At 34.9% G+C, this 16,041-nt stretch overlaps 2 protein-coding genes across 29 annotated transcripts in view; one reads left to right on the forward strand and one right to left on the reverse strand.

Moving 5' to 3' along the window:
• The window catches only part of NEB (nebulin), a 216,183-nt gene extending 210,483 nt beyond the window's left edge, over positions 1–5,700 (forward strand). For all 23 annotated transcript variants that reach the window (XM_064287138.1, XM_064287143.1, XM_064287150.1 and 20 more), the window contains one exon: positions 1,144–5,700. In XM_064287138.1, the coding sequence (XP_064143208.1) occupies positions 1,144–1,317 (174 nt within the window). In that variant the 3' untranslated portion in view covers positions 1,318–5,700. The remainder of the gene's footprint in view (positions 1–1,143) is intronic.
• A 43-nt stretch (positions 5,701–5,743) lies between these two features.
• The window catches only part of RIF1 (replication timing regulatory factor 1), a 58,319-nt gene continuing 48,021 nt past the window's right edge, over positions 5,744–16,041 (reverse strand). For 4 of the 6 annotated variants that reach the window (XM_064287166.1, XM_064287165.1, XM_064287168.1 and 1 more), the window contains 6 exons: positions 14,874–15,023; positions 14,472–14,549; positions 14,267–14,382; positions 13,359–13,512; positions 12,133–12,241; positions 5,744–11,167 (listed from right to left, as the gene is read on the reverse strand). In XM_064287166.1, coding sequence (XP_064143236.1) covers positions 10,953–11,167; positions 12,133–12,241; positions 13,359–13,512; positions 14,267–14,382; positions 14,472–14,549; positions 14,874–15,023 — 822 coding nt within the window. In that variant the 3' untranslated portion in view covers positions 5,744–10,952. The remainder of the gene's footprint in view (positions 11,168–12,132; positions 12,242–13,358; positions 13,513–14,266; positions 14,383–14,471; positions 14,550–14,873; positions 15,024–16,041) is intronic. The other 2 variants (XR_010322316.1, XM_064287167.1) reach the window with 2 other exon arrangements.

Below are 16,041 nucleotides of genomic sequence, written 5' to 3' on the forward strand. Positions count from 1 at the left end.
CTTTTACTTAATGTTTTGAGGTTCCTCCATGTTGTAATATGCATTAATACTTTATTACCAAATAATACTCCTCTTTTGAATATGACACATTTGTTTATCCATCCATCAGTTAATGGACATTTGAGTTGTTTCCAGTTTTTTGAATAAAGCTGCTATGAACATTCATTCAAAGTTTTTTGTGTGGACGTATGTTTTCATTACTCTAAGTATATACCTAGGAGTGGAATTACTGGGTCATATGGTAAACTCTGGAAATCTTGGTGGAGTAGTGGTTAAGTGCTACAGCTGCTAACCAAGAGGTCGGCAGTTCAAATCTGCCACACGCTCCTTGGAAACTCTATGGGGCAGTTCTTCTCTGTCCTATAGGGTTGCTAGGAGTCGGACTTGATGGCAGTGGATTTTTTTTTTTTTTATAGTAAACTCTAAGGAGCTCTGGTGGCAGTTTTTAAGTGATTGCTTGGCTGCTAATTGAAAGGTCATCAGTTCAAACCCACCAGCTGCTCCGTGGGAGAAGGATGTGACTGCTACTTCCACAAAGATTACAGCCTTGGAAGCCTATGGGGCAGTTCTACCCTGTCCTATATGGTTGCTATGAGTTGGAATTGACTTCAATGGCAATGGGTATGGTAAACTCTAACATCTGAAGAACTGCCAGACTGTTTTCCAAAGTGGCAGCACCATTTTACATTCCTACCAGTTTGAGGTTTCCAATTTTTCAACATCTTCTCCAGCACCAGTTATTTTTTTTAAAGTCATTCTGGTGTTTTTGAAGTGGTATCTCCTTGTGGTTTTGATTTGCATTTCTTGATGAATGACATTCAGCATCTTTTCCTGTGCTTATCAGCTATTTGTGTGTCTTCTTTGGAGAAGTTATCTATTCAGATTGCCCATTTTTAAATTGGGCTTTCAACTACTGATTTGTAAGAGTTGTTTATATATTCTTGATACAAGTTGCTGATCAGATATATGATTTGTAAATATTTTCTTCCACTCCGCGGGCTTTTTACTTTCTTAATGGTTGCACATACTCTTTTTTACAAGTTAATTTTGCAGAGGAAGTTCTAAGGGATCTTATGATTAGATGTTTGGGTTAATTGTTGCAAACCAAGTATATGTTTCCTTTTCTTTCATTCCCACAAACAGAAAATCTTCCGTGCCATATATGACTATATGGCTGCTGATGCAGATGAGGTGTCCTTCAAAGATGGCGACGCTATTGTAAATGTTCAAGCTATCGATGAAGGTTGGATGTATGGCACTGTGCAGAGGACAGGCAGAACAGGCATGCTTCCAGCCAACTATGTTGAAGCTATTTAGGTGCTTCAAAGCATCCATCACTCTTATCAGCCAGACTCACAAATCCTGTGGTGAACAATTGTTTAGACTCTCCACTACTACCCAAGTTCTCAAGCTGCCTAATGGTTTTTCTGTCAGTATGATTTATGATGGTTCCAACCTTGTTTCTATGTGAACCCCAATGATTCTCCAGTAAAACAAACATTAACATCACTAACTTTTCCAATTATTGAACTAGATTTACTTTCCTCATTATTTTCTGGACTTGCACATAAAATTTAGAGGCAACATTAAATCTCTAAGTTCTTTATTTTAAAAACTGCCATTATTAAATTTCCTTTTGGGTTTTAAAGTAAATTTCAGAATAGACATTTTGAGCTTCTGCATTGTTATATTACGGTTCCATCAACCCAGAGTTGTTCTTCATGATGAAAATGTTTAACATTATTTCTTTCTAGAACGAGGATTCTGAACACGCTGAACACATTAAAGTGGCAAGTGTCACCTTTTCCTTGCTTACCTAATGCTGATGCTTTTATTTCTAATCCAGTTCTGAAGTTATAAAGCTGATATTTAATGTAAACTGGTGATAAGTTGGTAACTAATAAAATCTGTAATTCTGCAATCAACTCCACTGCTGGAATGTGCATTACTTATTTTTAATGGTTTTAAAATCTACAAAAATTTTCAAATAAAGCAAACTTTTTTTTAAAAAAGTAGTTAAAGATGCACACAAGTATACCTTCTCAAAACCTTATCTATACTGCTCCATAAGCTTTCCTTATGGCTCAGATTATAACATTTTTAGAAACAGCTGTGGGATCCCAGGCTGACCTCAGGCATCGTTCCCACCTGTATCCAGTGGACTGGCAGCATGTGGCAGAGCATTAGCATCTCAAAGCCGGGAGTGCCAACCAATAGTGGCTTAATGGAAGACTACCATTCCTAAAAAGCAAAAGATCTTTCCATATAAGTTTGGAGCTATAGTAACACTGCTGCCCTCATTTCTTAGTCTGAGACTCGCAGAGTGTGACTGCCTTAAGAATGCATGCTTGAAAATGCTTAGTGAGTACACCTACTGTATGCTAGGCCTTGTGGTAGATGTTGGGGTCCAAGTGATGATGAATGGAGCTTACAGTCCCAAAAAATGTCAGGCCATGTCTATACATGCTAATGGTGGGACAGAGAGCCATTCTCTCACTCCCAAGTCTTAAATCTTGGCTTAAACTGGACTAAAATTTTAGGTGAAGCTAGACAAGAATCCCATTGTGCAATATACATTTTTTTTTCTCCAAACATTAGAAACACTCAAAAGTATATGCTGTTTTAGTTACAATGGATTGATCGGTTTTTTTAAATTCAACTTTTAGGTCTGTAAAAGCACACTTTGGAGTTGCTATTGCAAAGACAGATGCAACTTTAATGCTCTGCCTGATTTTTAAGTTTGGAAAATTCTAAACACATACAAAAATAGAATCCTCCTGTACCCACCATCTAGTCTCAAAAACATAAACCCAGTTGAATCTCATTTCCCTCTACTCCACCAATGCCCTTCTTCCATTATCTTAAAGTGTATCCTATTAAATCTCATTTTAGTAGGCATCCTTAAAAGGACTCTTACAATCATGACCATGCTAACAAATTGACAGTAGTCAATATCTAGTGTTCAACTTTTCCTGTTCATCTCACTTTTTCCATGTAAATTCCCTTCCCAGCTCTCCCCATGTGCCACTGTTGAAAGCACAATGCCTCCAGGGAAATCCTTTGTGTCTACCACCACACAGAGTCACAGGACTACAGGGATCCAGAGGACCTTAGCGACCAGATAATCATTCCATCTTCAAAAGGTTCATAAAAACGACATCTGTGGGTCACATCTGAGTTCAGTTCTCATGGCACTATCCTATGCTATACTCTTGTGAAATCCATCTTTCAATATTACTGTTTACCTTTATTTTTTCAAACTTAGAACTATAGATTTAGAAATCCACGGAACCCATAAAACCATAAACGAAGCAAAGAACCTTATGGTTGAAAAGCAGGCCATAAGAATATGGATGGTCCACATTTGTGGAAGGATACAATATTCAATTATGCTGTTTGGTTATTAATTTCAGGTCTCACTTAAAAAAAAAAACAAGTAACAGAATTGTTGACATTTCATAGCTTTATTTCAGATAAAAGTGCATTTTCTAAAAAAAGTTTCATTATCCAGTTTCAATTTCCAAGTGGTAACAGTTCTCAATAATTCATGAAAGTTTTACTGTGGATCAGACATAGATTCTTTGTCCCTCAACCCAATCATAACTAACTAGAAAATACTAACTTCATTAGTGTAGGTCTACCACTTCAAACTTTGTATGAAACATTACACAATCAAAGCAAACTGCATACCATTTACTAGTGAAGTTAATTAAGGACTGAATAGGTAATTCTGCGAAGTTCCAACTTTAATCATTTGAAAGACTTATCAAATATAAATATTTTGTGAATGTAAAACTAAGCTCTCTTAGAGTTTAACAAATTTGGGGGACAAAAATATTACAGGGTTAATAAATGACTGATTTGCTTTCTATCAGTCTTTTTCCAACTGCATACTGGTCATGTCTTTCCACAGGAGGTAGTGTTAAGATAGGTTGAAAGCAATTGATAACTCACCAACACAGAAAGCAAACACTCCATACCCCAAATGATCTATCTCACAGGTGTGATTTCATGTTCACATGCCATGTGAGCTATCTCTGGAGCACAAGGTGCCTTTTCTTCAGATCATCAAGGTCCCTTAAAAGCCATGGCAAACACATAACTATCATTTGAGACTTAAATAAGGGAAAAAAACGTGTACTAGAAGACTAGTATCTCCTAGTATACGTGCATTTGAGCAACGGTAACAGACATGAATGGAATTAGGGGAACTGTTTTATAAACTAAAATCTAAACAGTGATAATATAATTAAGGAATGTTATCAAGATCCCCATTCCACCAGCTGACTACATGCCATATATAAACAAAGCTATTCTCTGTAACACGGGTTGACAAACTTTATGTAAAGGGCCAGACTGTAAGTATTTTAGACTTTGCCAGCGACACAGTCAGAACTACTCAACTTTGCCTTGTAGTGCAAAAGCAACTATAGACAATGTGCAAATAGGCGTGACTGTTCCAATAAAGCTTTAATTACAGAAACTGTAATTTCAATTTCATGTATTTTCATGTGCCAGAAAATATTATTCCTTTGATTTTTTTCAACCATTAAAAAAATGTAAGTCATTTTTGACTCACAGGCTGTAGTTTGCCAATCTGTTCTATAAAAATTTACTAGTTAAGGCTACTGTCCTTCAGTTTTTATACTCAAAAGTGATTCTACTCTCAATTCCATTTTCCTTTATGAAAACCCATTCTATAAAAATATTCTTCAGACACATTAGTTATGTATCAAAATAGCTATTACATTATAGTCTATATTCAGTTCCATGATACTTATTCTGTAAGTTAACTCTCTAGTTTATGTGCAGTTTATCCATTTAAGAAACACAAATTGCCTTTTGTTAGAAATTATTAATGTACTGTTTTTAGGGGCAGGGTATTGAATTAATAACGTATATTTGTAATAATAACTGAAGATATTTGAGCATCAATTATGGCACTGTATTATGTATAGAGAAGCTTTCAGGGACCACTCATTGCCAGTTATTTTCAAAGTATATAGACTGTCCCTATACTAAATGGTCTAATTGCTCTATTAATATTTTGGTCCAATCTGTCTTTCCCTTTGACTTCATCACTTCTCAGTGCATCAAACCCTATCAATATACACCTTTGCTAGCTAATAAGTTTAGTTTCATCCAGAATTATAGATTGGTATACTGTGGCCTAAAGGTAGTATTTCCTCTATTTAAGAGTATAAAAGCTTGTGTAGGTTCTTTTCTTCCATGTGACATCAACCATTGAAAATACTGTCTTCAATTTTATAGTTTCAGGTAAGGGGAGTGGTTATCTTTTATTCTAACGGTACTTTCCAGGAAAGTTAAGCATTTACCACTTGGCATCTCATGTCTGGTTTTACTTGTTCTTTTGAGAGGAAAGGTGTGGAGCCCTGGCGGTACAGTAGTTAAGAGCTCAGCTGCTAACCAGAAAGTAGGTAGTTCTGCTCTGTCCTATGGGGTCACTGTGAGTCGGAATTGACTCAATGACAATGAGTTTTTAAGATGAAAAGTCTTGGTATATAAAGGAAAAAATGGTTAGGAAGACCATATTGTAAAATTTAATATTCCAAGAACTGAGTAAACCCTCATTTTGTTAGACTAGTATTCTATTATCTTTAGATGGTCAAACCCAAATGACTCAGATTAAAAAAAAAAGAAAAAAAAACCTGGCACATAGTAATAGATGTATCATTATTTGGGCTATGAGAAACCACAAAGCCCAATTTGTTGTACAGATACAGCAATAGATTTTGATAAACCAATTAAAAAAACAAACATTTAACTTCTGGCTACATTTTCTTAAGTGCTTTGGATGAGGGCACTTCTTATACAAACAAGGTTATTAAATATGTGAGGGAAATCTAATTGACACCTCAATAGGATGCAAGAAAAACTAATTTTCAGAGAGTCAAGTTATTCAACTCTCTCAAACTCCATTTACAATGAAAACAGAAATTTTCAACAATGTAACCGTATATGAAGTCATCACAGGAGTCTTTAGTAAAATGATGGGGATTATCTGTCAGACACGACTTACTTATTATTATGCCACTGCTAACTCTACTGCCAAACTCAGTTAAGGGTAGTATTTGCTTTTAATGTTTCTTAATAAAATAATGAAGTCCCATAACAGAAGGCAACACTCAGAGACTAAATCTCTAAAATTTGAAAACTTAAATTGACATTAACAACAAAAAAGCCCTGCAATGCATAATTCCAAAATACTCATGGGAAAATAGACTCCGTCTAATTTGCTTAACTAGTTTCTTCATAACATGAAATACTTAATTCCAAGAAGACTTATTTAAAAAAAAAAACTATCTTTTAAAAACGTTTCCAAAGGGGCCAAATTTGACACTTAACAACATAAAGAATTCTCAACTTTAATCTGAAGACTTTAAGACCAGTCTGCATGCCTAATTCATACACTTGAAACAGTTATAAAATAGGCTAGCTTTTACCTTTTGCGACAGTAATTTTAAGAACTTATATCTGCCTGGGTTATCAAAACCTAATTAACAGCTTGAAACCTTTAGGCCTAGCTATACTGCTAGTCTTCAAACATCAGAAACTGTATCACCTGGTGGCTTGTTAGAACTGCAGGTCCTATCCCAGACTGACTGAATCAGAACCTACATTTTACAAGCCCATCCAAGTGTGAGAAGCACTGTTGTAAGTCAAAACTTCACTTTAATCACAACTACCACACACTCCACCAGGCTGAGTGCAGCACAACTAGATGGTCCCTGGCTACCACCACTGACTCTCCTGACAGGGATCACAACAGAGAGTCCTGGATAGAGCTGGGACATCCTTATAGCTCAGTAATGAAGTCACTCCTGAGGTTCACCCTTCAGCCAAAGATTAGACAGGCCCATAAAACAAAACAAAACAAAATGGGCACAGAAGCCTAGGGGCAAGGACAAGAAGGCAGGGGGGCGGATAGGAAAGCTGGTAATGAGGAATCCATGGTCGAGAAGCGGAGAGTGTTGACATGTCGTGGGGATGGCAACCAATGTCACAAAACATATGTGTATTGTTTAATGAGAAACTTGTTTGCTCTGTAAACCTTCATATAAAAAACTCATTGCCGTCAAGTCAATTCCGACTCATAGCGACCCTCTACGACTGTCCCAAAACTGTCCCAAAGGGTTTCCAAGGAGCACCTCGTGCATTCGAACTGCGGACCTTTTGGTTAGCAGCCACAGCTCTTAACCACTACACCACCAGGGTTTCCCTTCATCTAAAGTACCATGAAAAAAAGAAAATAAAGAGGAAGACCCACGATGGGGGTGGGGGGACTTCACTCACTTCACTCTCATGTTTGTATACAAAGTACGAGATTTTTCCAATGGCTTAGGGAAAAATGGACATGGGATGTGGTAGGGCATAAACACAGCCAAGTCTCAGCCTAACAATGCCAACATTTGCTATTTTTGGGACATCCTAGATTGGCTGGCAAATTTACCCCCCCTGAAAATCAATTACGAAGAGTATGAGATAAAAAAAAACCTAGGCCTTTCTCACTGACTTACAAAGTCAAAGTCGGAAGAAACGACTTTAAGGGAAAATATAATCCCTTTAAGTCATTTATACTTTCTCGTAAGTTTCAATTAAGCCAGTTTTTAACCAGCACTTATTTTTAATTATTCTCATTCTTTTACCTTAAAAAATACATATATGCTCTACTTGTTTATTTCACACACTCCTACTTTTCCCCCTAATTTTGTTTCTTACCCTGTCACTTTTATTTTAGGCATGATATAGTTCAAGGTTCTTGACGTTTTTATGATTCCTAAATATGCAACAGAATCCCTGACTACTTTCAAGCTGTACAGAGAAGAAGTCCAAGCTGTCCACGGGCAACTACAGGAACTACCATGCTTTTCAAGTTCAGATTTGAATTCTATTTAAATATATTATCTGGCAGCATTATTACTTAACCTGATTCCTCATGTACCATCTGGAATTCAAATTTTCATCATTCAATGATGGCTTTCAAACTTGTTCAAATGGCAGAATATCTTTAATAAGGGGGCTCACTGAAATACTAAAAGTTAAAATCCACTATGAAATATAAAACAGATTTCACAGAAGTGAAAAATTATACTGTACTCATTCATGCATTCCACTGGACTTTTTGGAAACACATATTTTAAAAATCACATTGGAGTAGTCTCATGTACGTTTGCCATCTTTCTTATTACCTGCTAGAAAAGATTTTAAAAAACTGATTCCCTTTTGATGGCATAACACCACCACCTTGGAGACAGTCAAGGAATATTAATGCCTTTTTCTATTTAAAGCATTGAGAAATTTAAGGCAAGAATTTTAAAAATAAGATATCTCACACAGGCACTCTTAAGACCACAGCAACGATGAAAATTTAGCAAGCTGGTTCTCTTGTATAATATTTTTAAATACAGTCATACCTCAATATCTGCAGGGGACTGGTTCCAGGACCCCCGTGGATACCAAAATCCATATTCTCTAGTCCCTTATATAAAATGGTGCAGTATTTGCATACAACCTACACACATCCTCCCATATACTTTAAATCACCTCTAGATTACTTATAATACCTAATACAATGTGAACACTATGTGAATAGTTGTTATACTGTATTGTTTAGGGAATAATGACAAGAAAAAAAAGTCTGTACACGTTCAGTACAAACGCAACCACCGTAGGCCTAACTACACAGTACAGACCAGATGCGAGGCAAACAACGCTCAAACGAGAGCCAGGGGGACTGAGGATCTGTGAGATGGCAGGAGGCTACAGCAGGGGATGCCTACACAGGACTGTTTTTTTCCTTCAAATGTTTTCTATCTGCAGTTGGGATGTAGAACCCGCAGATACCGAGGGCTGACTGTACAACCCTGCTGAATCACAGTGTTATTGAATACCTGTTCATGTATCAAATTCAGTGATCTAAATGGTAATCATTTTGATTACATTTTTGCTATTCTGTTCAGCTCCCAAGAAACTCACCCCACTGGCAAACAATTTTAGTTCACACACTAATACATGTAGTCAGGAAACCACCTAATTTTGACTTGTTATCATGGCACTCTGTCCTCCCCCACAAACACACACATCCATAACCCTTCTCATTCACTTCTGTTCACTAAAAACTCACCTGCCTCTTTACTGTCAAATATAATTTGGGGAAAAAACTATGAACAACGTACACCACAATTGTAAATCTGCTAAAAAAATTCATATCTCATTAGTCATTTCTTCAAGTTACAATGGTCCCAGAATTTCTTTTTAAAACCATCCTCTCCTTGGTGTATGAATATCATACTCAGACCCAAAAATATTTGTTAACTGTCATGCATTCATGATTATGAAAAAAGACAAGGGCTTTTGTAGTGGCTGGAAAGCAGTTCCTTCTGAATAAAAGAGGGCTAATTATACAAAGGATTTATCTTGTAACTTTGGTTTGGCATCACTGGTACTGTAATCTAACCAAAGAAGGTGACCTGCTAAAGACTGTGTGCTTTTTGAATAGGTTCAGAATAAACTATAAAACTGAGATCACTCACTCACTCTATTCAGAGAACAAAAGAAATATTCTCACTGTTAAAAAGACAAAACAAATATGGGCAGTCAGGCACTAATACTAGTCGGTAAAATTTACAAATGTTTTAATTACATACATCTTACTTTTTAAAAGGAAGTTAAACATACATGTAGAAAAGAACAGTTTCAAATTTCTTCCAAGAAATTGCTTTTAGGTGTAGGTCAAAAGAGTGGGCAAACTCTAGACTTCTTGTAGTCCAAGGTGCAATGAAAATATTCCATTAACTTGCCATTAAGAAGAAATGTAACGAGGCACTCTCTAGTGGTGGCTGATACCCTCTTCAAAAAAACAAAACAAAACAAAACAAAAACTAGGGGTGTTAATAACCAAGTTGTCATGTAACATTTTCTTATGTCTGTAATTTTACTCATTCTGGTTACTTTAGATGATAAACTCATGTTTTAACTAAGACAGGTTTTAGCTAAGAGTATTACCTAAATACCAAACTATTTGTTTTATATGGAAATAGAGTCCTACAAACATCTGCAGCAAGCCCATGAAGCCCCTATGCTGTTCAAAATGTTACCTCAGTACTTAGTATATACAAAATGTTTCTATTAAACAAAATCAAGATATTCACAAGAAGCTGTGGGAAAATTCATGCAATTAAAGAAGGCTGAAATTTATAAATTAAAACATTGTAGTCTATACATAATGTACAGTCATGCATTTTAAAATGAATACTATGTCTCACAGGAGTAAATTTTCACAGGCAAACGGTGCTGCACAAATATTTGCTAATGCAAATGAATGAAATCTTAGTAAATTCTGCATTAGTATTTTAACTCCAAACATTAAGACTTTTGGCATGTTTCTTGAACGTTGTGCAAATACAGTTAAGAGCTGTGGAAAACAGTCCAACCCTTACATCTCATCTGAAGTGTTCTACCAAGAACAATTTTCTTAAGCTTCAGGCACAACAACTACGAATAGAAAAATGAATTCTGAACACCTTTTATAAGTTTGGCAAAAAATTCAAACAAAAATTTTACTTACTTAAAATAAGGTATTTTACAATAAATGTTTCATCAGAATATGTGTGAGTTTAAGAAAGTCTGAAATGAAACATATGCTTTTGTTCCTAGTTTTTGTTTTCACATCTCAGTAATATATTTAAATTTCTTGAAAAACTATGCATAGCAGCCAAGAAAATATCTTATATGGAGAAAAAAGTGATCTTGTATTAACAAACTTACAAAATTGAACTTACATAATAAGTCACTGGCCTCAGGGTTTGAAACGTTACCGACTTTGCAAACACTCAGTTTCTTCTCTCTCAAACTGTGCTACATTTCAGAGCTTGTTTTATCAATCAAAAAAACTCATGATGTTAAAAGAACTTCAATTTTCCCTTAGAATACTAAGTAGAATCTTCATGGACTGGTGACTTCCAACGTGACTGTAGATTTTTTATTATAGAGTTTGCCATACTACCAAGTTTCTCATGCATTTCAAATAGTTGGCTTCCTGAATAATTATGGAGATCTTCTGAATTCAGTTGTACAGCAAGTGCACTTATCTGGGCCACAAGATTTTTAGACACTGGAGTTTCTAAAGCAACAGGATCAACCAAATCTAAAAGAAGAAAGGAAAATCAAATCTATATCAACAGATAAAGATTAAATTGTATATACTTCCTTTGAAATTTTATTTTAAACTAAAGCAAATAATTACAGTATTTTTGAGATTACTTTTTCCATTTATGAATTTATTCTAAGCACTATGAAAAAAGCACTCCTATACTATAAAATATTATATATGAAAAATTAATATAAGTTCCTAAAGTTTCAAATTTAGACAGGAGGCTAAAGTACCTTTGTGCTCAAGAAACAGGGGACAAAAAACTCTAGCATAGCTCACTCTGTGCCATTAAAGAAATGACCAAACTACTACTTTTTCTAAATTGTGCTTATTTTGTTGTTGTTGAGACTACACACAGCAAAACATAACACCAACTCAACAGTTCCTACACATACAATTTAGTGACACTGATGACATTTTTCCATTTGTTCCAACCGTTCTCACCCTCCTTTTGAGTTGTTCCTCCCTCATTAACATAAACCCACTTTTTCCCCTACCGCATTCCTATCTTATTTTTCCAGTTGCTGTTGTCAATTTGATCCTATATAGTTCTTAGAGCATAATGCTCAAGTCTGACCTTATTTTGTTAAGCTAAATTACTCTTTGGTTTTAAGAAGACTTCAGTGGATATTTCTGGTTTAAGGTTTACAGGTTATCTCAGGGCAATAATTTCAGGATTTCATCCACCCTCCATGGCTCTAGAATAAACTTTTTTTTAATTAACAGCATAAATGGAACGCAGCGTATAGTTTACATTCTTACTTGAGACTGTGATGAAGTAGAAGTTGACAAAGTAGAGACAAACAACTAGACACACGTGAGGTCAAATTTTACACACTTGAATAATGCTTGAATTAATAAGCCACGCTTCAAGTTAAATTAAAATTAACATCAAAAGCACAGTAACAAACCATCTCTTCAGATAAGTCAGCTGATCTAAATATAATTATCCCCCATACCTGAGGCAAGTTTTTCTTCATCAGAAGAGGGAGATTTATTTTCTATTCCATTTAAAGTTTTTTCTGAAATATCAAAAACTGGAATGTCTTCTAGTCCACGAGACTTCACCTTGATTGTATATACAGGCCAGTAAAAATTAAAAAAGACAAGGTTAAAGTTAAAAATATGACTAACAGTACTAACACTGGAAAAGATTTTAGCATAATATATTCCACAACCCATCACAGGATAATTTCTTAGCTAATATACTTAAACTACATTATACTTACGAAACAAAAAATAGCATTAAAAAGTATTTTCTCAAAGAGATGATTAGAAATTTTCAGTATTTCCTAGTGGATTTCTCTGAAAACACAGACATGGAAGCCAAGAAAAATTATGTTCAGGAACTTGAGAAAGGAAAATTCAGGCAGACCACTCTCACAGATCTTCTCAGGGCTCATGGACCACTGACTGAGAAAACACTTCAGAAACTAAACTCCTGGTCCATGAGACTGAAAATTACAAAAAAAAAAAAAAAAAAAAATTTTTTTTTTTTTTTTTTTTGAGTAACTGGTTAACAAATATTGTTAAAAGATCACACAATTAAAATACAAAATTTAGGGCTTTCAAGAACGCAGCAGAGGTCTTTCAGGAGTTGGCATTTTCTAGTTTGAGAAATTCTAACATAGAACACTGATTTTTGTTCTTAACATACACTATTTTTCATTTATTTACAAATTTTCATACTGTCAATGGATACAGAGTCTTTGAATGGGTTTCAGGAGAGTTTGTGAATCCTTACGAAATTATATACAAATTTTCTGTATGTATTTTTATAGGGAAGAACCTAGGCTTTCATCAGTATTTTGAAAAATATCCATGATCCAAAACATTTACATGCAAAAAACTGATAGGAAGACCAATAAGAAAAATAAGTCACAAAGGTGCTAGACATTAAAATCGAAATACGGTGACCTACAAATTTGTAAGATTTTTGTAAATTAAAGACAGAAGGTAGAAGAGAATTTAAATAAAGACAATTTAAAGATTTACCTGAAGTGCTAAAAACAGGACCAAATAAAACGAACAAATTTCTTTGTGGAATTATAAAGTGACCTTTAAAAAAAGTTACCCTTGACTGGGAAAAGAAAAGGGACTATAAAAATGCAAGACATTTAAATATAAACTTTTGTTTTCTATTTATTTATACACTGTAATTAATATCTTTGCCGATAATTTTTACCTGTTGCTCATGATATATTCTGAGAGCCTTTTTTACATTGGACACCTTTGGAGAACGGATAGGAAGAGTTTTTATTTCAGTTGCTGTAAGAGTACTCAAATCACCAATTGTTTTTATATTTTTGGCTCTAATGAGTTGTCCCAGACCTCTTGCCCTTAAATAGAGAATGAGAGAAAAAGGAAAAGTGTTATTATACAAAAGATATTTTATTTATATTCCATTTGTGAGTGTTTTTTTTTTCTTTTAATTTTTTTAATCTAATTGAATTTCCCTATTTAAGCACAATCATAACTGAATTTATTTATACAGACCCACCTAAGCCTGCACGTAGGACAGGCAAATGTATAATTAAAACAAAATTTGAACCTGATGTGTATTATTGGTTTGCAATTCTTAGTACAATTCATACTAAGGGCCATGCCACTCAGTGCATAACAGCTGGCAAAGCTATATGACTAAAGCAACAGAATTGAGAGTTACAGATTATAGATTGCTAGCATCAGGCTGTCTGAGTACAACTAGTAAAGCCTCATGGTTCACACACACTATCACTTATCAGCTGTGTGAATTACGTGGGCTGACCTTTGAAAACTTCATTTTAAATAATAATTATACTCCTTACAGGATTTATATTAGGATTAAACAAGCTAATATATGTAAAGAGTCCAGCACAGCACCTGACAAAGAGTAAGCACATAATAATCTTAGCTATTACTGTATTATGATAAATGATTCTCTTATTCCCCTATCTGGTCCACCTTCCAGGATGCATTATTTCTAAAATAAAATGTGTGAGGGAGGAGTACCATGTCAGTCAATCTTAAATATGAGAATCTTAAGCATTCAATTATTTCTCTGAAATAGGTGGCATCCTGCAGTATAAACCAGAAGCCTAAATAACTGCTTACCACATGTTTGATGTAATCTGAGGTAAAATGATGTCAACTGGCGCCATACAGTTCACCAAAGCTGGGTAAACACTTTCTGTTGGGCATGGCATAGATTCTTTAGCCATTTCTGTAATCTTAGAATAAATTTGTAAAACTGTTAAACAGAGATCACCTGAGTGAACACGAAAAAATAAAGTTACATGAAAACTAAAGCACTTCTTACTAAACACTTCTTTGAGCTCTTAAATTTAGGGCTACGTGATCCTGGGGACAGAAATCCTTTGGCTGAAGTGGTATTACGCTAGATAGGAGAGAAAAAAAACTCACTCAGAACCCTAGATAACTACAATTTTACAACTTAATGTTCACAACTTAGACTAATAATTTCTGCAAAATTTCAGAAAATGTAAACGAATGGAATAAACTACTGCCTAATCTATTACTTGCTGGATTATCACTGCCTCTCTTACCACCAAGTCTCATATCTGTTTACCATGTAGCAAACAAAAGATAATATATTCAAACCAAGGAAATTTTGTTTCTTAGTTACTTTTAAGACAAATCACTCACGCCCAATTATGTGTGTCGCTGTACATATATGTGCATTTTAAAGCCTATGGCTTACCTTAGATTGTGCAGTTGGTGAAGTTTTAACACTTTTTACTATGGGAGAACTATTTGAAGAACAATAGGACCTAACAATAGAGCATCGCCTATCAATATCATCTGCCAGTCCTGCTTGGTATATTGGATCTGCGAAGGACACACGGCGAACCTGAAAATACAGGATTTTTTTTTAATTAAAAAAACTAAAGTTTATGTATTTTTTTAAAGTAACACTACAAATGCTCATTATGAGGCTACCTAAAAATACAATATAAGTTTAGAAACTTAATTTTATTTCACTAGTTACCAACTGCAGCAAGTACAGTTCTTTCTAGTGACTGTTTTCAGTGAATACTGCTCAACACCACAGCTCATGCCAATTATCTTTCTTCTAAACTGTCCCTGCAAAATACAGTACCAAAGATTAGGAATAAGGAACAGCAGTAGAAACTTTGTGAAACTGCATATGGAAGATGCGCTTGTATAATTCATTTCTAAAAACCTTATGTGCTTACTACACCGCCTGGAAAGAATAAGGTAAAAGAGGTAAAAACAGTACAGCTGGCCTCTGGTTTATCTCCTCTCTGTGCTGAACTCTGAGGACACCAGCAGAGTCACAGCAACTGGGCAGCAACTTTTGTCTTTCATGGCCCCAGTCTGAAGTCATCTCGGCCTCTTCTGAACTCCTATGGTATGTTCACTCATTCAGCTAATTTGACACAAATATATAATAAGGCAGCCTTACACCACTAAATGTGTATTTATAGGTCTCCTGGTCTTGACTCCAAAAGAGTAGGCAAATTCTACACACCTGCAATAGAAAACTCCAATATGCTGTCTTGTTAATATTAATATTAAATATGAGCCATTATCAAACAAAAAATGATTAGTTAACTTATATTAACAATCTCAAGTATACTAAAGAAATCATTCCCAAGTCATTCTATCTTTATAAACTTTTCAAGGACTTCTATGGCCTATTAAAGATGGTTTTTTTTTTTTTTTAACTAAAAGGCTCTGAAAAAAAGCAAAACAGAACTCAAGACATTAAAAGCCTTCCCAAATGGACCAATCTTTAAAAGTCCAATTTCAAATTAAGTGAAGGAATGGCAACAATATACCTTTTCAGAAGCTCTCAGTTCTACTTTAAGGAGAGCACAAGTTGTGCTATGTACACACATGCAACT

Source organism: Loxodonta africana, chromosome 6, assembly GCF_030014295.1.
Source record: "Loxodonta africana isolate mLoxAfr1 chromosome 6, mLoxAfr1.hap2, whole genome shotgun sequence".
In the NCBI taxonomy this organism is placed as follows: domain Eukaryota; kingdom Metazoa; phylum Chordata; class Mammalia; order Proboscidea; family Elephantidae; genus Loxodonta; species Loxodonta africana.